General features: G+C 53.8%; 1 protein-coding gene and 1 pseudogene across 1 annotated transcript; both read left to right on the top strand.

The window, feature by feature from the left end:
* Positions 1-1,813: 1,813 nt before the first annotated feature.
* Positions 1,814-2,816, top strand: LOC136993106 (olfactory receptor 14C36-like). The gene has a single exon (XM_067303120.1). It carries the CDS (start codon positions 1,863-1,865, stop codon positions 2,814-2,816), a length of 954 nt encoding a protein of 317 aa, XP_067159221.1. The 5' UTR covers positions 1,814-1,862.
* A 10,996-nt stretch (positions 2,817-13,812) lies between these two features.
* On the top strand, positions 13,813-14,748 carry LOC136992951 (olfactory receptor 14C36-like; annotated as a pseudogene).
* The last annotated feature ends 11,539 nt before the right edge of the window (positions 14,749-26,287 follow it).

The raw sequence follows: 26,287 nt of genomic DNA on the forward strand, positions 1-26,287 counted from the left end.
AAGCTCTGGGTGGGAGGAGAGACCCCTGGCAGGGCATGTTGAGCATCCTTTGAAGAGGATGCTGCGTAGATCAGGGTTGCCCACAGCTCCAGCTCACTCCCAGGACATTTCTGAAGGAGACTTTCCAAAAGGAAGGTCAAGGCAGGGGATACATGAAAGAGAAGGAGCTGTCATGAGTCTGTGCTTTCACTTTGATTCTCTTTGGGTGGGGTGAAATGGGATTGCATCTGTCAGGTTTAGACAGGGGACTGAGACAGTGACACTGAGAGAGGAGCAGTTCTGAGAGGGACTCAGCAAATGCCTTCATCCACCCCTCAGCCTAAGGACAGAGCCAGCATCACCTTTCCAGCCTCACCAAGGTTTCTCTCCCCTGCTCCATAGCAGCTGCAAACATGCAGGTGCCCTGGGCAGCGTTCTGCCCCCGGGAGGTTTCTGCAGGGAAGAGCTGAGCTCACAGCAAGTGGGATGGTGTGTGTGAGCACTGAGAGGGGAGAGACGTGGGGACAGAGAAAGAGCTCCCCACAGGGTCGGCTCCAGGCAGCAGAGTCATTCTCAAATTGTGCGAGGAAACTGTCAACTCCAAGGCCTCCTCTCCTCTCCCAGCCAGCACAGCCCTCTGCTCTCAAGGCTGTGGGGTCCAGGGCAGGAGTCGTTTCCTTGGCAGCCAGACATGCAGGAGAGGAGACACTCCTGAGTGTCGCTCTATCCTTCCCTGGCCCTGCCTCCCTCACCACAAATATCATGGTATTGCTCCATGTTTCCCACCTGTCCATGCTGCCCTTGTCCTTCCCCTTGGACTCTCTGGGCTGGGGGCTTTCTGATGCAGTTCAGACACTGACCCTGCAGGTCCTGCCCTGCAGACGTGTCCTTGACAGTGAGGTGCCCAAGTGCCCCTCTAACCTGTGGGGCTCTGGGCAATGCAGTGTGGGGGGCTGGGAATGAGGCAACTCTTTTGCCAGGACACCCCATCCTTAGGACATTCCGCCATTTCCCTGGGGTGTCTGGCTGGGCTGCAAGCTGCCCTCCACAAGGACACAGCTCTCCCATTGCAGCTGCGTGTTATCTTGGTGCCCCAGGCAGAAGCCACCTAGATACTGAAGCCACTCTGGGACATGCTGCTGGGAGTCTGGATGTGGGCAGCTGGAAGGAGCCCGATGTGTTGCTTGCTGGCTGGAAGGGAAGGGCTGAGACCTGCCTCAAAGAACCCTCAGAAAGAGTGCTGATGGGCACTTTGCAAGTGCTTTCCTCTGCTCTCTGCACTGTCATTTCTTTTTCGGGTAACACGAGTGCAACTGTCCTCCACCTCCAAGGTGCAAGCACAGGGCAGCTGGGAACAGGGCAGGTGTACAGGCAGCTCTGCTCCCTCTGCACTCAAGCCAGAGTGAATCCTTTTGCCTCTCCAGAATCACAGCTGCTCACTCTGAGTGCAGCAGCAATGCTGAGGATTTCTACCTCCAGGCATGCTCCTCAGGTGTGACAGGGTCAGCTAAAGGAAACAAAAGACGCCTTAAAACTCTTAATGCACCCACATTATTTAGAAGTGGGAGTGAAAATGCCTTCAATATTATGAATGGATGAAATCTGGCTGGATCTAGGAATATAATATTATAGTCACCGCTGTTCCCATGTACACAGTGCTGTAGGTCAGGGCCGACTCCTCTGGAGCCCATGGGCAGAGGCCCCTGTGCTGCACGGCAAACTCGGTGAGCACAAGTCAGAGCTCAAGCAACGCAGCTCAGTGATGGTGCTGCTGATTTGGGGAGAGGTAATGTGCATGTGTTTGGGAGGGTTTTATGAGAAAGTTCTGCTCAGAGAAGTCTGTCCTCATTTGTCTCTGTATCTTCTTCCTCGGACAGTCCCGAATGCCTGTAGTGAGCGAAATGTCCAACAGCAGCTCCCTCAATGAGTTCCTCCTCCTGGCATTTGCAGACACGCGGGAGCTGCAGCTCTTGCACTTCTCACTCTTCCTGGGCATCTACCTGGCTGCCCTCCTGGGCAACGGCCTCATCATCACAGCCATAGTCTGCGACCACCGCCTCCACACCCCCATGTACTTCTTCCTCCTCAACCTCTCCCTCCTCGACCTTGGCACTCTCTCCTCAACTGTCCCCAAATTCATGGCCAATTCTGTGAGGGACACGAGAGTCATTTCCTACTCAGGATGTGCTGTTCAAGTCTTTCTGTTTGCCTTCTTGTTAGGAGGAGAGTATTCTGTTCTCACAGTGATGGCCTATGACCGCTTTGTTGCCATCTGCAAACCCCTGCACTATGGGACCATCTTGGGCAGCAGAGCTTGTGTCAGAATGGCAGCAGCTGTCTGGGCTAGTGGTTTTCTTTATTCTGTCCTGCACACTGGGAACACATTTTCAATACCACTCTGCCAAGGCAACACAGTGGACCAGTTCTTCTGTGAAGTTCCCCAGATCCTCAAGCTCTCCTGCTCAGACTCCTACCGCAGGGAAGTTGGGCTTCTTGTGTTTAGTGCCTGTCTAGACTTTGGGTGTTTCATTTTCATTGTGCTGTCCTACGTGCAGATCTTCACTGCTGTGCTGATGATCCCCTCTGAGCAGGGCCGGCACAAAGCCTTTTCCATGTGCATCCCACACCTGGCTGTGGTCTCCCTGTTTGTCAGCACTGACATGTTTGCCTACCTGAAGCCCCCCTCCATCTCCTCCCCAGCTGTGGATCTGGTGGTGGCTGTTCTGTACGCGGTGGTGCCTCCAGCAATGAACCCTCTCATCTACAGCATGAGGAACAAGGAGCTCAAGGATGCACTGAAGAAACTGATTCAACGTCTTCTAGTTCAGCAGCAATAAGCTGCCCATCTCTCCTCACAACCAGCTTCCAGTTTATCTCAGACAACCCTTGTACTTTGGGAGTTCTGTCTACGATAGTCACATTTGTGAACAAATATTTGAATTCATCCCACCTCTCCAGAGGCACAAACCCCATCTGTCTGACTCAGAGGCTTTCTGTAAATCTGCCGAGCATTGTGTCAGAGCTGGCCTCCCTTGCAGCATCTCTGTAATAAAAGGGGATTTCATCAGTACACTGCCTGAAGACTGGGCTCTTCTTCCAAAGTAGGAGCCAAGAATGCACTCTGGGAATTGCACCCGAAAAGCCCCTTTTGCTTTGCCTGGGTTTTCCATGAGCTAAGAAGGATGTGTTGACAGGGTGATGTGTGAGAGAATGAGGGCTGGATTCAGCCTCCACTTGTGGGTGCCCAGTGGCCCTGGAGAGGGTGAGTGCTCAAGCGGTGTCTGCTGGGGGCTGTCTCAAATATTAGAGGGCTGGTGACAGATGCCCATCCTTCTGGAAGGCAATGAGCCACCAGGTGAGCAGAGGGGATCCCCAGGGACAGCATGTTCCTGGGATGGGCAGTGAATGGAGACTCCCAAAACCAAGTGGAGTCACCCAAAGTAAAGCCTTCAACCAAAGAATGCACCAAATCAGGGCTCTGCAATCTCAGGAGAGGCAGTGGGGACTCCTCAGGCACAGGGAAGGCAACCTCAAGAGCGGTTCATGTCACCTACAATGAAAAACCATGGCTGGATCTAATGACACAGCTGACCCCATCCTGAGCCATTGGAAATGCCTTGTGATTGCTCTGAGCATCTTCCACAGCCACGGACGCCTGGGGAGGGGGTTGTCAGGTGCAGTGATGCTGGGCCAGCCAGGTCTACCCTGACCAGTACGGCCAGTGTGGAGTCACCCTGGGGCCCCACAGCCTTCTTGCCCTGCAGAGCAGCATCACCAGCCCGGGGAGCACAGTGGAGGGGTGCAGGAATGGCTGGGCAGGCCAGCATGGACACACTGACCTGGGGAAAGGCTCTCCAGAGAACAGGGACATCTCTGGAGAAGAGCAAAGGAATAATTGCGTGCTTGCAGGGAGGAAGAAATTAAAACCTGTTTCTACGTGTGTCAACTCAGGGCAGGCTGCGCTGTTGCTGGACACTTTCACTAACCGAATCTGTTCATTGTATCATACATTATCGTTCCTTCCCTTTCCTCTAACCATTTTCCAGTTTCCAGTTTCCAACCAATGTTGAGGAACCTTGGTGTTGTGTTTGAGAAAGCTGTCGAGTTGATGCAAGGTTACTCCAAGTGATACTGATTGATTAAATGGTGCAAAAGAAGACATTATTTGTTCAGTCATATGAGAAGTTAACCAGAAGTCTGCATGGTGATTTGGTCAAAACCATAGGTCCCATCACAATGGCTTTTGTTGCCTTCCATGTCTGGAGTACTCATCTTACTCTGTTGTCAGAACCATGTGCAGCTTCCGATCCAATGCGTTACTACATAGAGCTACATTTAGACTAACTTTAGATCTTAGGGTTAGTATAACATGATTGCCTACAATCAGTCCTTGACCTCGTGCTATTACAGATGGTGTTTCTCTTGTAACTATAGTTTTGAAGATGGGCTGTGATTGATCTTCAATACCTGACTTGTGCCATGGGCAGCGTGAAAAGGCAGAACCTGTTAGAGACAAGTTTCAGGTGTTTTTTCCATTTATCAGTGTTCCCACGGTTAGCAGGTAACACCATATCTCCCTGCAAGAGAAGACACCTAGGTCTTGGACATAACCCAGACCTCACTAATGGTTAACTTACTGCCTTCAGTGTCTACAGCATCCCATGCTCCTTTTCCATGGAAAAAGAGCAGAGTCACCCAGACTGATCCCTGAGCTGCATGTTTAACCACAGCCTCATCTCCAGGACTTTGATGGGGTTTTATTACTGTTTTAACAGGAATTCATGCAGCTACTGACACAAACCCCTTATCTATGGGCCTTCCCATAAGAGTTTGTCACTTATTTAGCCACCTTACAACTTCTCGCAAGTGGGATCCCCACTTAGAAGTATTCTATGAGAGAAGAGTCACTCTTGTGCAGCTGTTGTTTCTGCTGTCCACTCCGTCTTTCTACTACCCCATTACTTGGAGGTTGATACCATAGGCGAAAGGTCTACTGATCTTTGTTTGAAGCACACCACATTTGCAGTTCTTTGTTCTTCAAATGTGTTCCATTACCAAATTGCATTTCTCTGGGAAAGTAGCAAACCAGTGGTTCAAACCAGCAAGGCTTGCTAGTCCAGTTGCAGCTCAGGTGGGGTGCACATTCCCCCTGCCGATAATTATTTCTGCTGCAGCAAGGATTTATTTCCAGCCTTCAGGTGTTTGCATGAGTCTGGAGTGTCCTAAAAAAAGGCCACCCTCTGGTTCCCTTTGTGCTGAGATAAATTCCACTTTTTTTGCAGCAGCTGTGGTCCATCACAGCCTATGTTCTTCCCTGAACCTTCTTCCATGGTAGGAACTGATTGGTTGGTCACAATACAAGATGCAAGTAGAGTTCAATTTCTCAGAAGATGTTCTAGGCTACCAGACTAGAATGCACATAGGTGCCTTTGTCAAAATAAACATGTGTAGGTATGAAAAAAGGCTTCTAGGCTTAAATAGGGTCAAGTATGAAATTCAAAGAACACAAAACTCAAGGGTTTGAAAACGGAGAATTGCTTCTATCCTAAACAAAAGCCTCAATTTTAATAGTCATCTCAGAGAAATTTCTGTTTGAGTTCACATGAGACTAGCTGTTTTGCTTTTGTAAAGCATGGGTAAAGGTTTTTTAAGTTTTGCAACAATTTTTGCAGGCAATGGATAAGCATCTTCTTCCAATTCTAACCATACAGGGCCAGGTACAGCCCTTTCCACCCTGCTCTCCCCCAGCACCTCTTCCCTGAATTCAGGGTGCCCTGCACAATGTCCTTCCTTGTGGGTGAAGGGGGACCGCAGTTCTCCAGGAGAGGCTGCAGCCTCAGCACTTGTGGCAAGGGCTCGCACAGCAAAATGGCCATGAGAGCTCCCTGCCCTGTTGCTGCTCATCTTTGAGAGCTGCTGGGGGGGGGGGGCAGTTGGTGTTAGGAGTTGTGGGAGGGGGTCCTTCGCAGGAGTGGTCCTTCCCAGAGAGCTGGAGTGCCCTCCTGTGGGGCCTGGACTCCCAACCCTGAAAGCATTGGGGACTGTCTGCCTGCAGCACCATCAAGGACAGAGCCCCAGGAAAGGTGCAAGATGCACAGAAGAACATGGGAAGGGCCCAGGGGGACAGGAATCCAAAGGGGTCAGGAAAGGGGATGTGTGGGAAGGCCATGACTTCCAGGTAGGAAGGGTGCTTCTCTGGTCTCCCACCAAAAGGAACCTGATGATGACCGACCCTGGCTTTCCAATGGCAACGTTTTGGTAGGGAAAGAGCGGCCTCCATGAGCAAATGCCACCGGCTGCTGTAGCTGTGTGCCAAGTGTTGTGTGCCAAGCACTGCCTTGGCCTGCCTTGCCCTGTGCTGGGGGGAAATGGCTAGAGGGGGCAGAGCAATCCCAGAGGAGGTTTGCCTGCTCAGCTGAGGACCACCAGTGCCTTCTTCCTGCTGCCAGACTGGTGAGGGGGGCTCCAAGACACCTGTGTCACTGGATCTTGCACCAGCTGTCAAGGCTGCTGAGAAGGGAAGACTAGTTTTGTCAGATGCCCACCAGGGCTTTCTTCATTGAGGTGGGCCTCAGGGCAAGCGGTGACTCTCTGGAGGTACCTCTAAATGCTCTGCTGGCTTGTGCACATGGCTGTGGGGTGATGTTGGTCAATTGAGCTGGGGCAATGGAGCTGGGGCACTCCTCTGAGTCGCCCTGACTTTGGCTCATTTCTGCTGGGCTGCCATTTGTAAACACTTGGATTTCGTGCCTCCTTTGTGGCAGCTCTGTGTTCAATTGCTCCTCCAAGGGACGGGAACCAGAGGCTGCAGAGGGTTCAGAGGACGGGAGGAGGAGGGGAGTGGTGTGTGCAGTGTGCTGTGAGGCCCAGGGCTGGGAGCAGGGCCTGGGGGTGTCCCCACAATCCCTGCTGCCTGTGCGCTGAGCTTTGTCAGGGCCTGGTGCCCTTGCCCTGAATGGTGGGTGGGATCCAGGGCTGCCCGGTGCAGGCAGTCCTGCCGGCTCTGCCAGTCTTTCATTGCTGTGTGCATTTCAGCTGCTGGATTGTCCTGACCTTGCCCATGTGGATGATGCCATCCTGCCGCTCCTCCAGAGCTATGTCCAAAGTCAGAGCCTGAAGATGCGCGGACTGGCATTCAGAGGCCTCATGAGCTTGTCAAAGAGACCCGAGATGGTGAGCAGGGGGGCAGCTGGGTGAAGCCATGCTGGCAGCCTGGGGCTTGCCAGGAGGTGTTCATCTGCCCTGAGTCTTTCATGCCAGGCACTTGGCTGGGCTGCACAAGCAGAAAGGCACCAGAGCCCACCAGGAAGAGCTCCTGCTGGTGGCACGTCTCGGCTGTGCTAGGCAGAGTTCCAGGCCCAGCACCAAGCAAGCCAGCTCCAAACGGCCTCAGTCATGGGAGTGCTGTGGCCAAAGTCACGCTACAAGAGGGACGATGAGGCAGAGCACAGGGTCAGGCTAAGGTAGACGGCTGCTCCTGAGCCTCGAGGCAGCAGCCTTCCTCCAAATAGATGCCATAGCATGCTGAGGGCCCCCTGGGAGATCTCTGCCCTGCACTGCAGCCTCTGTGCCATTGGTGTGTGCAGAACCCTGGCCCTGGACGCTGAGCCCTGATGGGAAGTCAGCACCCAGAGCGCTTTTGGCAAGGGGGGGTCTGGCCTTGCTTCACTGAAAGGAAGTTGTGTGTTTCACACAGGCAAGGAGAATGCAGAGCCTGCTCCCAGACATCATGCAGTGGCTGCAGGATGCTGGCAGGGACATGCGTGTGGGAAGCCTGATGTTGCTGAGAAACATCCTCAGCCGCCTGCACCAGAAGGGCTCCAGCCCCATTGCTCTGCAGCTGGCTGAGACGCTTCTGTGAGCTTTGATGATGGACGGCTGGTGGGAGAGCCAGGGACTCTCCTGGCGTGTCCATGGGTCTATATGCGTGGCTATGGGTGCTGTGTGTCCCTCTGACATTCCCTGTGACATTGCCTGTGCTGGCCTGAGTATCCTGGGCTGCGGGACTAGATCAAACCAGCCCCCTCTCTGCCCTCAGCTGCTCTGTCTCATGCTTGACTCCATGTGGTGCTTGCCTGGCCTGGGGCAGAGAAGAGCAAAGAGGCAGGAGCAGGCTAGAGAGTGAGAGAGAGGCCATGTCCCGGGGCTGTCCCTTTCTGTTATCCTCTCCTGCGAGGGGGCCCTGATGGAGTCTTAGGGAAATCCAGAAAGTTCCCTCCAGAGGCAGAGGGAGACAGAGCCCAGGGAAGCTTGCCCTGCTGCTGCCGACAACCTTCATTCTCCAGGCTGCCTCCGCAGAGGCTTGTCCCCCAGTTCTGACCTCCGGCTGGGATGGGGAACAGTTGTGCCTGGAGAGGGTGAGGCCTCACAATGGCAAACCCTCTTCTCATGCCCGCTTCCTGGAGTCATTGCTGAGGCCTCCCCTCCTCTCCTCCCTGCCCACAGGAAGACAGCCCCGTGCGAGAGCTCTCCATCCTCCTCTGCCAAGACCTGATGGAGATTGTGGTGGGGAAGAACAAACGGGGCATGAAGCAGCACGTGCAGAGGAACCTGGTCCCACTCTTCCTCCACATGAGTGACCAGATGCAAGGAGTGGCCCAGGTTTGGACCAGTGATTTTGGGAAGCAATGGTGACATCCCTTGGGTGGGCCAGAGCAGCAGGGCAAGGGCTGTTGACAAGTGTCCCTTTGACTGCATGTCAGCGTGGTGTCCAACTTCTTGTGTCCCCAAGGACAAGGCAGAGCTGCCTCTGCCTTCAGCGAGGGACAGACCCAAGCTGCATCTTCCCATTCCGGGCTGGGAAAGGCTTGGACCCTTGCCAAGATGATGGGGATGCAGAGTGTCCTGCCCTAGCTGTGGTGGCATCTCCTGGTCTCTGCTGCTCTGCAGGCCTCTCAGGAAACCCACACTCTGTCCTCTGCTCCCTCTGAACCTCGGTACCACACAGTTTCTAGCTGACAGTCATGAACAGGAAGGAAAAGGAGGCTGGTCCTGCAAGGAGGGACAGGCCTGGCCTTCTGGGGAGACTCGGTTACAACCCCCCAGCCTTGTGCTGTCTCCAGCTGCTGAGGGACAGCAGCAGAGCAGAGCAGTACCTGCACCAGAGCCTGCTGTACTTGGAGAACCCTGAGGCATCCTTGCAGAAGGCAGCCGTGAGGTTCATTGTTGAGCCACAACCCCAGTCCCATCCCTGTCCACACAGATGGGTTGATAGGAGGTTCTTCAGTGCCTCACACCATCTCTGGATCTTGCACCCTGGGGACTGTGCTTGGCCTCATAGGCAAGCTCAGGAAGTGTGGGATTGATGAGCAGACAGTGAGGTGGATTGAGAAGTGGCTGAATGGCAGAGCTCAGAGCATTGTGATCAGCGGTGCAGAGTCTAGCTGGAGGCCTGTAGCTAGCGGTTTCCCCCGGGGGTCAGTACTGGGTCCAGTCTTGTTCCACTTCTTCATCAATGACCTGGATGAAGGCACAGAGTGCACCCTCAGCAAGTTTGCTGGTGATACAAAACTGGGAGGACTGGCCGATACACCAGAGGGCTGTGCTGCCATTCAGAGAGACCTGGGCAGGCTGGAGAGGTGGGTGGAGAGGAAGCTCATGAAGTTCAACAAAGGCAAGTGCAGGGTCCTGCACCTGGGGAGGAATAACCCCAGGCACCAGTACAGGTTGGGGGTTGACCTGCTGGAAAGCAGCTCTTTGGAGAAGGACCTGGGAGTGCTGGTGGACACCAAGTTAAGCATGAGGCAGCAATGTGCCCTTGTGACCAAGAAGGCCACTGGTATCCTGGGGTGCATCAGGAAGAGTGTTGCCAGCAGGTTGAGGGAGGTGATTCTCCCCCTCTCCTCAGCCCTGCTGAGGCCACATGTGGAGTACTGCGTCCAGTTCTGGGCTCCCCAGTACAAGAGGGATGTGGCACTACTGGAGCAAGTGCAGCGAAGGGCTACAAAGATGATTAGGGGACTGGAGCATCTCTCTTATGAGGAAAGGCTGAGAGAGCTGGGCCTGTTTAACCTGGAGAAGAGAAGGCTGAGAGGAGATCTTATCAATGTGTACAAGTATCTGAAGGGAGGGTGTCGAGAGGATGGGACCAGACTCTTCTCAGTGGTGCCCAGTGACAGGACATGAGGCAATGGGCACCAGCTGGAACACAAGAAGTTCCATCTGTACATGAGGAAAAACTTTTTCACTGTGAGTGTGACAGAGCACTGGAAGAGGTTGCCCAGAGAGGTTGTGGAGTCTCCTTCTTTGGAGATATTCAAAACGCGCCTGGATGCAATCCTGTGCAATGTGCTCTAGGTGACCCTGCTTGAGCAGGGGGGTTGGAGTAGATGATCTCCAGAGGTCCCTTCCAACCTCAGCGATTCTGTGATTCTGTGGCTCTGTGGTTTGAGAGTGCGGAGTCTAGAGAGGAGCCCTGGGTATGATGTGCCTTGCATTTGCGCGCCATGCTTGGATGTAGACAGTGCAGAGAGTGCCTAAAGGCAGTGGTGGGATTCATTTGTTTGGGCACTGATAGGAAACCCAAGATGCCCTGGGGCACTTCCCCAGCAAACACTCCAAAAAGGCATGGCTTCCTGCTGGTCCCATGCTGGAACTACTAGAGACATGTGGATGTGCTGGACACCCCAGGCATCCGACATGGCCCTGCAGGCCTATTTCTATGTCATTAAATCAAGTGTCTGCCCTGAATTGCATTAGCTGTTTGTAACATTGGGATCTTGCTATGTCTCAGCTTTATAGTGAGTGGAGCTCTAGTAGTAGGAGGCATCTAGTGTCATTTCAGATGGCCAAGGGAATTCCCCACCTGGCCCCCAACTCATGCTCTAGAAGGATGGGGGTGTGATAGCTGCTCCATCAGAGCAAGAAGACTCTGGCACATGCCTTGGTCCGTCTCTGTCTCTTCCAATGTCTCCAGGTGTTTGTGTGTTGAGCAACTGACTCCCACCCTCCATCTTCAGGGTTTATAATGGGAGCTTAGACAAGGAGCTCCCATGCAGACATCTCTGTTGTGCACAGTTCATTTTTTTTGCAAAGGAAATCCCACCTCCTGTGTGTCTGCGGAGTTCACAGGAGGGATCTAAATCCTACTCCAGCCCAGGGTGTGTGATGCCTAGACTGACTCATCTGAATGAAAACCTGAACCATGTGTGAATGACCTCCCTTCTTGTCCGCTTCTAGGTGTCCTGCCTAGTTAAGAACATGGGAATATGGATTTCCAGGGTGCGATGTTTCCATCTCTCGTGGATAACCATCCTCTGATGAAACCATCCTCTGATGAAACAAGGGACAATGCTGTAACTGGTCACTCTGTATGGTTTAGAGAGGGACCATCAGTGATTATTTCAGTTAGTTTCAGTGAACATTTCCCAGGAGGAGAGAGCACAAGGGACAGAGAAAGTCACGTCTTCAGCTGCGCCTCTGTACCTGAGTGGGGCCAGGCTCCAGGGAAGGAGGGAGCTCATGGCAACCAGGCAGCACTGCCCAGAGACAGCTGTGTGCGGGAGCAGCTCCTCTGCAAAGAACAGCAGGGCTGAGTGCACTGCCTGCTGCTGCTGCTGTGAGAGGAGACAAGGCAGAGAGAAGTGAAAAGCAGTGTGGAGTTGGAGGACAGAGGAGAGCTTATCGTGGGAGGAAAGTAAGTCTCTGGCTGCAGGGCAATGCCACTGAGGTTCCTGGAAGCATCTTCTACACCTATTTCATTGCATGACTGATAGGTTTTTCTAGGATCACTCTCCTTTGCAGAGGAGGGGGAGATGTTTGAGAGCAGGCCTTCCCTGCCACACCGTCACAGGGACAGGTCATGCTGCTACTTTCTCAAAAGGACAGCTGCAGGGCTGTGAAGCTGGGATATGCACACAGGTCTGCCCAGGGCTGTGATTCAGAGCAGTGTCGCTGCACTGCAGAGGAAGGTGCAAAAAAGGTTTCTTGAAAGGCAGGGAGTTTCCCTCTAGGGCTTCCAGTTTCCTAATGTTGGCAGGGAGAAAAAAGGAAAGAGTTTTCTGGTTTGGCAAGGACCTGGGACTCACTGACCTTCCCTCTCAGAGATCAGTAGGTCTGTGAGAAAGCTCAGCAAACCCTTTCAACCCCACCTCCACCTACAGCAGCACCAGCAGCCCCTTTATGGACTTATCAGGGCTAAAGTGACCTGCTCCTTAGGACCTGTGAGCACAGAGATGCCATGGACAGTGCCCTGATCTTGGAGGTTTCTGTAGGGCAGAACTGTGCACAGAGGGGGGGGGACAGGGTCTGTGAGTACCGACAGGGAAAAGATGTTGGGAGAGAAAAAGCTGCAGGCAGCAGGAGCAGCTCCAGGCAGCAGAGATGGGCAGGGAGTGAGAGGGAAGTGCCAACAGAATCGTCACGGGAGGATGGATTTGGGCAAGTCATGGTCAGTGGTCAGTCCCTCCGATGCAGACACCTTCCTCTGAGCAAGCTCCCTGTGTCTCCTCTCCCACGCAGCAGATCCTCTGCCCTGACAGCCATGGGGTCCAGGGCATGAGCTGCCTTCTCTGCAGCCAGCCCTCCGGCAGAGGAGAGGTGCCCGACAAAGGGACTGAGAGAGACTGCCCTGCGACGTCACTGCCTGCGAGGCAGCATGCCTAGCTGGTAAGGTGAAGGCTTTCCTGAGTTCCTGTCTGTTTCTCTCTTCTAGCCTCCCTTGGCAGAAGGCTCATGGTGCTGCTCCTTGTTTGCCCTCCTGTCCATGCTGCTCCTGTTCTTGCTCTCTGGCTCTCTGGGGTGGGAAGTGTCAGCTGCAGTTCAGACACTGATGCCGCAAGTTGTGCAGCAGAGGGGTCTGCATGGGAATGAGGTTGCCCCAGCCCCCTTCTGACTTGTGGAGCTCCAGAAAATGCAGTCCGTGGGGCTGCGAAATGTGCTGACTCTCCCTTAGGGAGAGCCCATCTCCAGTCCTAAGAGTCCTTTGAGCGTTTCCTTACAGCATCCTGGCAGACTGCGTGCTGCCCTCTAGAAAGGCACTGCTGTCTCATAGCACCTCTGTGATATCTGAGAGACAAATAAGGAAGGTGGAGAGATGCTGAGAGTATGGAGATGGTGGTGGGAGGCTGTATGTGGGCATCTGAAAAGAGCCCTGTGTGTCCTTGGCTAGAAGGGGAGTGTGGAGAGCTCCTTCAGGTGCCCAGAGAAAGGGTGAGAAGTTTGGAGATGTGCACTTTGAAACTGGACTCGTGTGCTCTCAGCAGGGGATGCTTTCTTTTTAGAGCAACATATGAGTGTATTTATCCTCCAGCTCCAAGAGGTTGCGAGCACAGGACAGGTGGGAACGAGACTGAAAGACAGACTAGCTGTCCTCACTCTGCAACAAGGGACAGTGAATCCTTTTTTCTCAGGACTCACAGTAGAAAAGCCTAGGATTTCTACCTTTGAGGAACACTCCCCAGGGGTGTCAAGGACATCTAAATTAAAATAAAATTCCTATATAATCCCTGAAATTCTGTTCCTCAAACCTCATTCTTTAGAATTCAGAGGGAAGATGCTGAAAAGCCCTTCTACATGATGAGTGGATTTCACCTGACAGAAATTGTGACTGTCAGAGCTAGTCATCCCCATTCCCCTGTGCCCACTGCTTTACAGCAGGACTGACTCCTGTGGAGCCCATGGGCAGAGGCCCCTGCTCCTCACAGCACACTCAGCCAGGGGAAAGTGGAGCTCAAGCAAGGGAGCTGCACAAAGATCCTCTCAGTAAAGAGAGAGGCAATGTGGGGGTTTGCATGAGAACTGCAACATTTGGGGGTTTCTTTGCTTGAAAAGTCTCTGCTAACTTCTCAATGTTTGTTCTTCCTTGCACAGTCCCCCATGTGCGGAGATAGTAAAATGTCCAACAGCAGCACCTTCACCAAGTTCCTCCTCCTGGCATTCGCAGACACGCGGGAGCTGCAGCTCTTGCACTTCTCACTCTTCCTGGGCATCTACCTGGCTGCCCTCCTGGGCAACGGTCTCATCATCACAGCCATAGTCTGCGACCACCGCCTCCACACCCCCATGTACTTCTTCCTCCTCAGCCTCTCCCTCCTCGACCTTGGCACTCTCTCCTCAACTGTCCCCAAATTCATGGCCAATTCTGTGAGGGACACGAGAGTCATTTCCTACTCAGGATGTGCTGTTCAAGTCTTTCTGTTTGCCTTCTTGTTAGGAGGAGAGTATTCTGTTCTCACAGTGATGGCCTATGACCGCTTTGTTGCCATCTGCAAACCCCTGCACTATGGGACCATCTTGGGCAGCAGAGCTTGTGTCAGAATGGCAGCAGCTGTCTGGGCTAGTGGTTTTCTTTATTCTGTCCTGCACACTGGGAACACATTTTCAATACCACTCTGCCAAGGCAACACAGTGGACCAGTTCTTCTGTGAGATTCCCCAGATCCTCAAGCTCTCCTGCTCAGACTCCTACCTCAGGGAAGTTGGGCTTCTTGCGGTTAGTGGCTCTTTAGCCTCTGGGTGTTTCATTTTCATTGTGCTTTCCCACGTGCAGATCTTCACTGTTGTGCTGAGGATCCCTTCTGAGTAGGGCCGGCACAAAGCCTTTTCCATGTGCATCCCACACCTGGCCGTGGTCTCCCTGTTTGTCAGCACTGACATGTTTGCCTACCTGAAGCCTCCCTCCCTCTCCTCACCAGCTCTGGATCTGGTGGTGGCTGTTCTGTACGCGGTGGTGCCTCCAGCAATGAACCCTCTCATCTATAGCATGAGGAACAAGGAGCTCAAGGATGCACTGAAGAAACTGATTCAACGTCTTCTAGTTCAGCAGCAATAAGCTGCCCATCTCTCCTCACAACCAGCTCCCAGTTTATCTCAAACAACTCTTCTGCTTTGGGAGTTCTGCCTGTGATAGTCATGTTTTTACAGAAAAGTTTGAATTCATCCCACCTCTCCAGAGGCGCAAACCCTGTCTGTCTGACTCAGAGGCTTTCTTTAAATCTGCCAAGCACTGTGTCAGAGCTGGCCTCCCTTGCAGCATCTCTGTAGTAAAAGGGGATTTCATCAGTACACTGCCTGAAGACTGGGCTCTTCTTCCAAAGTAGGAGCCAAGAATGCACTCAGAGAATTGTACCCCAAAAGCCCCTTTTGCTTTGCCTGGGTTTTCCGTGGGCTAAGGAGGATGTGTTGACAGGGTGATGTGTGAGGGAATGAGGGCTGGATTCAGCCTCCACTTGTGGGTGCCCAGTGGCCCTGGAGAGGGTGAGTGCTCAGGAGTTTTCTGCTGGGGGCTGTCTCAAATATTAGAGGGCTGGTGACAGATGCCCATCCTTCTGGAAGGCAATAAGGAGCCACCAGGTGAGCAGAGGGGATTTCCAGGGACAGCATGTGCCTGGGACGGGCAGTGAGTGGAGACTCCCAAAACTAAGTGGAGTCACCCAAAGGCAAAGGGCCAAACCAAGGAATGCACCAAATCAGGCTCTGCAATCTCAGGAGAGGCAATGGGGACTCCTCAGGCACAGGGAAGGCAACCTCAAGGGTGGTTCATGTCACCAACAATGAAAAGTCATAGCTGCATCTAATGGCACAGCTGACCCCATCCTGAGCCATTGGAAATGCCTTGTGATTGCTCTGAGCATCTTCCACAGCCACAGACACCTGGGGAGGGAGTTGTCAGGTGCGGTGATGCTGGGCCAGCCAGGTCTGCCCTGACCAGCACGGCCAGTGTGGAGTCCCCCAGGGCCCCACAGCCTGCTCGCCCTGCAGAGCAGCACCGCCAGCCCAGGGAACACAGTGGAGGGGTGCAGGAGGGGCTTGGCAGGCCAGCATGGACACACTGACCAGGGGAAAGGCTCTCTGGAGAACAGGGATGTCTCTGGAGAAGAGCAATGGTGCCATTGTGTGCTTGTGGGGAAGAATAAATGAAAACCTGTTTCTGTGTGTCAGCTCGGGGCAGGCTGCCCTGTCACTGGAGCTGCCTGAGGAGCCCCGGGGCCAGCACTCTTGTGCCGTCCTGGGGAGAGGGGCTGCCCAGAGGGGCTGCAGGCAGCCAGGGTTAAGGATCTCCTGGTGATGAGAGCAGTGGAGACATGGAGTGAATGGCTTCCATTTCCTTGTGCCATTGCTGGCCCCCAGCCCTGCTGCTGATGGGGAGGCTGACACCCCTCTCTGCCCCTCAGGACCTGCTGTGCCCTTCAGAGGGGCTGTGGCTGAGGAGTGAGTGCCCAGAGCTCTGCAGCCCCCTGCAACAGGCACTGCTGCGGGGTCACCCCCAGTGTGGGCTGCTCTGCTGTGTGGGCTGGGGAGAGGGCAGGGGAGGTGGGGAGAGCTGGGGATGATCTGGGCTGGGCTGGGAAGGGCCCAGGAGGGGAAAATGCCATCAGGCAGCTACTGTGTGTGAACGGCAGTGTGGGAGCACACGGCCATGTGCTTGCAGGGCAAATGCAGGTCTCCTGGGAAAGTCATCAGGACATGGAAGGTGCAGGAGAGAAGAGCCCAGGCTGTTCCCTGTTTTGCACAGACACACTGGGGAAGCTGCGCCACGGCCATCGTCCCAGACCAGCCCCTCACATCACCCCTTTCCAGTGCTGGCTGCTCACGCCAGCTGTGGGGTGGTCCATGGCCACCTCCATCTTCCTGCAGCTCTCTGTATCCCAACGGAGGGGAAAAGGCCAGCCTTGCACGATCTCTCTTCTGCACCAGACCCTGGCAGATCCCAGAGCATGGCTGTTTGCTGACCCCTACGTGGGGCACAGACTGGGCTGGGTATGGGCCCTCCAGACTCCAGGGGAACTTCTAAGAGTCACTTAATAATCCACCAGCCCTTTCCATATTCAAGGTCTCTGGTTGCACCTCCAGCTGTGCTCTGGCTTTCCTCGCTCCATCCCTGCGTGCATAGAAAATGTCTCCATGATCCCTCTGGGCAACCAGTGCCCCTTCCACCCTCTGTGCATGTCCACCCCAACACCCTGAGTGCTGGTGCTGCTGCCAGGGCAGAGGTGGAGGATCCCCGCAGCTGTTCCTCAGGGAGTTCCCCAGGGAAACGCTGTGCCCAGCCACAGACTCAGCCCCAGCCCTAGCATGGCAGAGGGGAGCTGCCCTCTCCTGACCCCTCTGGATGTGCCAACCCCACCTCAGCCCAATCCTGAAAGGTTCCAGCGCAGCCCTGGAGGGAGCTGGAGCTGCCTCTCCTAACCGTGCATCGTAAAAATCTGACCCAAGTGGCTGCCCTCACTTTTTCGTCCAGCTAAGCCTCTGCGTGCAGTGTTAGCTGAGTAGGGCTCCAAATGTGAAGCTCTCCTTACACCTTTACATTGGCTGTCAGGCAAGTGTTGCTGTGGATATATGGTCATCTTTTGCATCTGAAACCTTCTCTGGGTGCTGCTCAGGTCCCAGCATCCCTTTCTAAGGCTTTCCTGACTGTAGTGCAGAGACCGGTTTGAGGTAGAGATGGGGAGTCAGGTCAGCAGGATGGGCACAGGGACAGGTCTGGACATGAGAGGTGCAGGGCCAGGAACAGGCACGTCCACAGCATAACTCAGGCAAGGCTCCAGCCTGTGGTGTTTCACTGAGGATGCAGGAATCACTCCAGTGCCTCTTCCCTGGGCCTCCTGGGTCCCCACTGCCTCTCTGGGGATTGCAGAGCCCTCATTTCCCCATGTGTGCCTGGATTTAGTGCTCTACCTTCTGGTCACTCCACCATGGACTGTCCCTCACTTTGTGAGGCTCCACTCACTGCCCACACCAGGCACATGCTGTCCCTGGAGATCCCCTGAGCTCTCCTGGGGGCCCAGATTCCCCTCCAGAAGGATGGGCATCTCTCATCAGCACTGTCACCTGTGGGACAGCCGTGGGCAGAAAATTCAGAGACCATTCACCAGCTCCACTGGCACTGGTCACCAAGAGATGAACCCTGGATACAGCCCTCAGTCCCTAACAGATCACATGGAGACTCTGAGCTTGTCCCCCGCATCCCATGGAGTTCACAAGCAGAGCAGCAGGCCCTTTTGAGGTGCAATTTCTTTGGGTTTATTTTTGACTCCATCTTCTGAAGAAAAGCCAGACTTCAGGCACATGATGGAGGGGATCCCCTTTTATTATCGCAATGTTCTTGTGCAGGCCAGGTCTGGCCTAAATGCACCCAATGCCTGGTCCTGCCTGAGCTCACAGGAATGCACAGGGAAGCACAAACCTACCACCAGCATGTTACAAGAGCACTGAGACCATACACACACACATCAGAACAAGGCAGGACAGTGTGGAAATGCGGAGAAAAGCCCTGAAAACAGAAAGTCCTGCTGCTGTTGGTGGACATGTCTCCAAGAAAGCTGCAGCCCCCGAGTGAAGGCTGCAGTGAGGAAATGCCTGCTGTGGCAGTGGGGGAACGGTCCTGAGGAACAGAGGACCTGTCCCTACAGACTTCGTTCAGACTCTCCTCCTTTCAATTCTTGCTCTGCTTTGAGTGTTGGAACGCTGTAGAGGGAAGGGACCAGCTCATGGTGACAGCTGGCTGCCACCCTCACAGGAGAGGGGTGTGGGATCATGCCCTGATTGTGGCCAGAGGAGCTGAACTCTTTTAAGGGACACGGGACCCATGGTTTGGCCACACCTGTACTCATCAGAGCCTGACTCTGTGCCCCTGAGCTCCCTGGCTATCAGTGCCAAAAGAGACCCTGCAAAGGGAAACTCTCCTCATTGCACTGAAGGTATCCAAAGAGCTCAGACTAGCAGGCTCTGAGGTTCCCCCACGTCTGCTGATGAAGGGGAAAGTCTGGCTTCCTGCTTCAAAACAGCCTCTGGGTCAGATTCAAATGAAAGATTCCTGAGGACAAGTGGCACAAAGCAAAATATGTTTTCTTTTACAAGAATGTAGTGGAGAAAAATAAGAAAGACAGACAGACATGAACAACGCATAGCTATGATGCCAAATACCCTGGAAATGAGGAGCAAATGAACATGGGATGGTTACTGGTGCTGACATTGTACCCATTGAATGAGGTTTCTCAGGGCACCTTTGAGCTCCTTGTTCCTCATGCTGTAGATGAGGGGGTTCAGAGTTGGAGGCACCACTGCGTACAGCATGGGCAGCACCAGATCCAGAGCTGGGGAGGAGAGGGAGGGGGGCTTCAGGTAAGCAAAGATGATAGTGCTGACAAACAGGGAGAACATGGCCAGGTGTGGGATGCACATGGAAAAGGCTTTGTGTTGACCCTGCTCAGAGGGGATCCTCAGCACAGCAGTGAAGATCTGCATGTAGGACAGCACAATGAAAACGAAACACCCAAAGGCTAGACAGGTACTAACCACAATCAGCCCAGCTTCCCTGAGGTAGGAATCTGAGCAGGAGAGCTTAAGGAGTGGGGGAACTTCACAGAAGAACTGGTCCACAGTGTTGCCTTGGCAGAGTGGTATGGAAAATGTGTTCCCTGTGTGCAAGAGAGCATGGAGGAAAGCACTGGCCCAGGCAGCTACTGCCATTTTGACACAAGCTCTGCTGCCCATTAGTTTCCCGTACTGCAGGGGTTTGCAGATGGCAACATAGCGGTCATAGGCCATAACAGGGAGAAGACAATGCTCTGCCAATGTAAAGAAGACCAAGAAAAAGACCTGGGCAGAACATTCTGAGTAGGAAATGACCCTGGTGTCCCTCAGGGAATTGGCCATGGATTTGGGGACTGTGGTGGAGATGGTGCCAAGGTCAAGGAGGGAGAGGTTGAGGAGGAAGAAGTACATGGGGTTGTGGAGGTGGTGGTCGCAGGCTACGGCTGTGATGATGAGACTGTTTCCCAGGAGGGCAGCCAGGTAGATGCCCAGGAAGAATGAGAAGTGCAGGAGATGCAGCTCCTGCGTATCTGCAAATGCCAGGAGGAGGAACGCGTTGAGGGAGCTGCTGTTGGACATTTCGCTCCTTTAGGTCACAGGGAGACTGTGTGATGAAGGAGACACATTGACAACTTAGGACAGACTTCTCTGAGCGAACTTTCTCATAACCTCCCCCAAACACACATTACATCTCCCCATCTCAGCAGCACAGTCATTGAGGTCCATGGCATGAGCTCTGCTTTGTGCTGGCTGAGTTTGCTGTGAGGAGCAGGGGCCTCTGCCCATGGGCTCCAGAGGAGCCAGCCCTGACCTACAGCACTGTGTATATGGAAACAGGCGACTAAAATTTATATTCCCAGTTCCAGTCAGATTTAATCCACACATAATGCTGAAGGCATTTTCAGCATCTTCATTCCCACTTCTAAATAATGTGGGTGCATTCATAGTTTTAAGGCTTCTTTGGTTTCCTTTAGCTGACCCTGTCACACCTGAGGAGCATTCCTGGAGGTAGAAATCCTCAGCATTACTGCTGCACTCAGAGTGAGCAGCTGTGATTCTGGAGAGGCAAAAGGATTTACTCTGGCTTTAGCGCAGAGGGAGCAGAGCTGGCCTGTCCATCTGCCTTCTTCCCAGATGCCCTGTGCTTGCACCTTGGAGGTGGAGGACAGTTGCACTCGTGTTACCCGAAAAAGAAATGACAGTGCAGAGAGCAGAGGAAAGCACTTGCAAAGTGCCCATCAGCACTCTTTCTGAGGGTATTTGAGGGAGGTCTCAGCCCTCCCCTTCTAGCCAGCAGACCATGAGATGGTGGAGTTCAGGATCCTGCAAGGAGGAAGCAGGGCACTAAGCAGGATCGGAACCCTGGACTTCAGGAGAGCAAACTTTGGCCTCTTCAGGGACCTACTTGGAGGAATCCCATGGGTTAGGGCCCTAGAAGGAAGGGGCGTTCAAGAGAGCTGGTTAATATTCAAACATCACCTCCTCCAGGCTCAAGAGCGGTGCATCCCTATGAGTAGGAAGTCAAGCAAAGGAGGCAGGAGACCTGCATGGATGAGCAAGGAGCTCCTGGCAAAACTCAACCAGAAGAAGGAAGTCTACAGAAAGTGGAAAGGGGGCCAGGCCACTTGGGAGGAATATAGGAACGTTGTCAGAGTATGCAGGGATGTGACGAGGAAGGCTAAGGCCCGTTTGGAATTAAATCTGGCGAGAGATGTCAAGGACAGCAAGAAGGGCTTCTTCAAATACATCAGCAGCAAGAGGAAGACTAGGGAAAATGTGGGCCCTTTGCTGAATGGGGTGGGTGCCCTGTTGATGAAGGATGCAGAGAAGGCAGAGTTACTGAATGCCACCTTTGCTTCAGTCTTTACTGCTCAGGCCAGCCCTCAGGAACCCCAGATCCTGGAGGCAAGAGAGAAAGTCTGGAGGAAGGAAGACTTTCCCTTGGTGGAGGAGGATCGGGTTAGAGATCATTTAAGCAAACTTGACACCCACAAATCCATGGACCCTGATGGGATGCACCCACGAGTGCTAAGGGAGCTGGCGGATGTCATTGCTAAGCCACTCTCCATCATCTTTGAGAGGTCATGGAGAACAGGAGAGGTGCCTGAGGACTGGAAGAAAGCCAATGTCACCCCAGTCTTCAAAAAGGGCAAGAAGGAGGACCCAGGGAACTACAGGCCAGTCAGCCTCACCTGCATCCCTGGAAAGGTGATGGAGCAGCTCATCCTGAAGGCCATCTCCAAGCATGTGGAGGAAAAGAAGGTGATCAGGAGTAGTCAGCATGGCTTCACCAAGGGGAAATCATGCCTAACCAATCTGATAGCCTTCTCTGATGGAATGACTGGCTGGGTAGATGAGGGGAGAGCAGTGGATGTTGTCTACCTAGACTTCAGCAAGGCTTTTGACACTGTCTCCCATGACATCCTCATAGGGAAGCTCAGGAAGCGTGGGCTGGATGAGTGGACAGTGAGGTGGATTGAGAACTGGCTGAATGGCAGAGCTCAGAGGGTTGTGATCAGCAGTGCAGAGTCTAGCTGGAGGCCTCTAGCTAGCGGTTTCCCCCAGGGGTCAGGACTGGGTCCAGTCTTGCTCAACTTCTTCATCAATGACCTGGATGAAGGCACAGAGTGCACCCTCAGCAAGTTTGCTGACGATACAAAACTGGGAGGAGTGGCTGATACGCCAGAGGGCTGTGCTGCCATTCAGAGAGACCTGGACAGGCTGGAGAGGTGGGCAGAGAGGAACCTCAAGAAGTTCAACAAAGGCAAGTGCAGGGTCCTGCACCTGGGGAGGAATAACCCCAGGCACCAGTACAGGTTGGGGGTTGACCTGCTGGAAAGCAGCTCTTTGGAGAAGGACCTGGGAGTGCTGGTGGACACCAAGTGAAGCATGAGGCAGCAATGTGCCCTTGTGGCCAAGAAGGCCACTGGTATCCTGGGGTGCATCAGGAAGAGTGTTGCCAGCAGGTGGAGGGAGGTGATTCTCCCCCTCTACTCAGCCCTGCTGAGGCCACATGTGGAGTACTGCGTCCAGTTCTGGGCTCCCCAGTACAAGAGGGATGTGGCACTACTGGAGCAAGTGCAGCGAAGGGCTACAAAGATGATTAGGGGACTGGAGCATCTCTCTTATGAGGAAAGGCTGAGAGGGCTGGGCCTGTTTAGCCTGGAGAAGAGAAGGCTGAGAGGGGATCTTATCAACGTGTACAAGTATCTGAAGGGAGGGTGTCGAGAGGATGGGACCAGACTCTTCTCAGTGGTGCCCAGTGACAGGACATGAGGCAATGGGCACCAGCTGGAACACAAGAAGTTCCATCTGTACATGAGGAAAAACTTTTTCACTGTGAGTGTGACAGAGCACTGGAAGAGGTTGCCCAGAGAGGTTGTGGAGTCTCCTTCTTTGGAGATATTCAAAACGCGCCTGGATGCAATCCTGTGCAATGTGCTCTAGGTGACCCTGCTTGAGCAGGGGGGTTGGAGTAGATGATCTCCAGAGGTCCCTTCCAACCTCAGCGATTCTGTGATTCTGTGATTCTGTGGTGTGTTACAGTGCGGAGTGCCCTGTGGTGGAGCAAGGTGGTGGTGCCAGTGTTTTGCTGCTCAGCATGGGAGGAGGTGGCTGGAGAGAGCAGTGCTCTGCTCCCAGAGCCCAGTCTGCCAATATGGTGGCCTTCTGGAAGAGCTGGATGAGGACTGTTGGTGACTGTGTTGCCTCCTTGGAGCATCCTGGTGTGAGGCAGGGCTGCTCGCAGTTTGGTGGTTTCTGTCAGCTGAGGTTCAGGCTTGCAGTTTCGGAAGGTCTTGGTGCTTCCGTGAGTCTTTGGGATTTTACTGACTCCCCTGGAGAAAGTCATCTTCTCCCTCCTTAAAGGCTTTCTGTTGCAGCTGGACCCTCATTGCATCTTCCCATCCCAGACCCTAATCCATTCCGATCCCTCAGAGAGATGGGTAGTGAATCAAAGCAGTCAGAGCCATTTCTCCACTTTGTGCCTACGCAGACCTTTGCAGATAGGGGAGATGCCACCTCATGAGAAGTCAGGCCTCTGAGGGCGATGGGTGGCTCTGAGACAGCTGCCCTTGGTGAGCGGTGGAGGCGGCATCTCCAAAGTCGCTGGTGTCTTTGGCAAGAGTCTCAGAAGAGCAGATTCCTTGAAGCTGCAATGGGGGAGACATGTGGAGGTAGGGATCCAACGGCCTGCTCAAGGCAGGTCTCAGTAGATGAGGTGTCTTGGGTCCTTTTCCAGGGAGGTTTTGATCAGGCTCTCACCAATACAGCTCAGCATGGAGGGGAGACCTGTTACCGTTCTCGTTCTTACCGAGGAGGCACGGGGCCTCTCCCCAGACCCCGGACCATCACCACACAGACACCAATATGAGGAGTGGCAAAATGGCGTTTAATGAAGCGCGTCCTGCTCTTTTATAATGCTGTAAAGCCCCGCCTTCTTTTCCGGCAGCAGTGCTCCGCCCATTACGACCTTCCCATGTTCCGCCCCGCAGTGCCTCCCTGCTCATCCTTTTTCCTCCACATCTCCCCCTCTCCCATCAACAGTGTTTCGGTAGATCGAGTGGGACGCAACAAAACACGCGGAAGTGCGGTGTGCCGCGACGGGACCGCCATCGGGTGGTTACTTGCGTTACTAGCTTCGTGATCAGAGCTGTGTGCTGCTTCCCCTTTTCCCGATTCTTAACGCAGGCGATGTCCTTGTCTTCGTCGTTCAGGGAAAACCTTAAAGGCATAGGCGGGATTGCTCATTTCCAACAGACTATATCCCCCCCCCAAAGCCCAGCCATTCCTCCAGAAGTTCTCCTTCTTGTTTTCGAGCAATCCAGACTTGGCCCGCTACTTTCAGCAAGGCTTTCTTAACGCAGCTCAGTATTACACACAAGCATAAGCCTATAATTATGAGGATTAGCACAATGCACAAGCCTTCAGCGAGCAGTCCTATTAGCCACTGTGGTAGATTGCCAAACAGGTTAGTTAGCCATTCGTCTAATGGCATGTATTGTGGGCTGCGTGCAAGCTTACATACAGGTGCACTTCGTTTCCACCCCTAGGCTGCGCGTCACACCACGTGATCTTCCGCTACGCCTACTCTACCACTTCTCATGCAAATATCTTGTTGTGATAGGTGCTAGTTTGTTACATCAAATCGGGAAGTGATTTTACGGTGAAACGAGGTGCTAATTACGGGCTAAACCCACAACATCCTGCAATAAGGGCATGTACCCCGCCTGAGACAATTAAGTGGAGCCAGCGAGGCGGCGATGTTAGTTTAGATAGCCTAATATGGCAATGGCGAGGTCACACAATTGTAAAATATATGCATGACCTGAGGGTCACCACACACAACGCAGAGGAAGACTCCAGCCTTCATCCCCACGACCACCAGAAGGCTGAAGAAGACCCCCTAGCAACAGCCGGCGCAGCCGCAGAAGTTACAGGAAGTGCCACATATACCCGGGGCTGGAATCGCATATAAGGAGACTGTGAGGGGGGGATCGTGCGCGCCGTTGGTGGAGCAGGAGACTCCCCGGCCGCCCAGCGCTGTTTTGCTTACTTGTGACTTGCTCAATTATTTTATAAATTGGAATTTATGCAACCCGGCCCGAGTGGTTGTCAATTTGTCGCGTTTACCTATAACATTGTCTATGCAGTTTCCCAAGATCCACCACATCTCCCCCCCCTTTCTAGAACCTCTTTTTCCTGTACTATTAATTGATATACTCTATGCTCATGTCTATCAAGCAGTTAAGCCGTACATGCCGTAAGCAATAATTCAGAATTAGCAAGCCGCAGCATATCGCTATTACTACTGTGAGTGCTATCAAGCCTAGTGTTATAAGCCATTTCTAATCAAACCATGACAAGATCCACGCCCGTGTTGACTTGTTCCCCGTCAGGAAAGTCTCTGTCGGCCCCGCCTCGGGGTTGAACGGGATGCAGTAGTGAGCTGCTCTGTGCGCCTGTGCTCATCTCCTCCAGTATGACTCTGCGGTCCCCGGAATCATGAAGCTGGCGATAAACATCAATGCAACCATGCAGCAGCATCCCGTCTGGCGTCGCCCTGTTCAGGATGGAATCTCACCAAGAATGATTAGTTACACCCCAGACCCTCCCGTACGTGCATTTAGGTCAGGTTTTATGCCTCTAATGCACGCAATAGGGTGTCGACCGGGGATGTTGTTACTTCTTCTCCGCCCTTCGGCTTCCCTTTCGGCTGTGTCTCTCCTATTGCACACCCCCGCAGCCTGCGCGTAACTTCTCGCAAGCCCCCGCCTTCCTCGTCGCTGCTATCTTCTCCGCTCTCCTCCTCAACCGGCAATCTCACCCGAACCTTCCTCCCTCCTTTCAAGGTCGAACTCTGGTCTCTCCGCTCTGATTGGCCGTTACCCTTCCTCCCTCGCTGCAGTGCCTGACTCTCCCGGCCTACAGCACCCTCCTCTGCCGGGGCCCACGGCAGCAGGGTCCTATCTTCCTCACTAAGCGTCTTCCTCAAAACTGCGCCAGGCACGCAATCCTCGGGTTCGGTCCCGTCGACCCCCCATCCCTCTCTGTCTTGTGCGAGATCTTGCCAGGGATACACCGGAGGCGGCTCCTGGGATTCCACCGGTAGGATCACTGGAACCTCCCCGCCCCCACTCTCCTGTTCTTTCGCCGGGGCCTCCCTCGCGCTCCGCAGGAGCATTCTTATCAGCCCCCACACCTTTAAATCCCTCGCGGATCCCCCGTTCATCGGGGACTCCGCCAGCGCTGCTGTGCATTGCAGCCACAGTTCCTCCCGCACGATCTCCATAGGAGAAGTAATCGCTCCCTCCTTTACGAGCCTCTCTACACACGCTCGTATCGCGCCCGCCTTCAGCGGCGCCCGCCATTCCTTGGCGCAGGCCATTACTACCTTACATATGGCCTCCATGGTTCCGGATCCGGATCCCTTTCTTACGCTCCCGGCGCCTGCGCCGGCCGAGCTGCCTCCTCGGTATCACGTCGGGGTCACCACTTGTTACCGTTCTCGTTCTTACCGAGCAGGCACGGGGCCTCCCCCCAGACCCCGGACCATC

Source organism: Apteryx mantelli, chromosome 11 (assembly GCF_036417845.1).
Source record: "Apteryx mantelli isolate bAptMan1 chromosome 11, bAptMan1.hap1, whole genome shotgun sequence".
NCBI lineage: Eukaryota > Metazoa > Chordata > Aves > Apterygiformes > Apterygidae > Apteryx > Apteryx mantelli.

Bases quoted from the DNA above. Each gene is read 5' to 3' on its own strand.
- LOC136993106 (XM_067303120.1), top strand. From the start codon at position 1,863: ATGCCTGTAGTGAGCGAAATGTCCAACAGCAGCTCCCTCAATGAGTTC.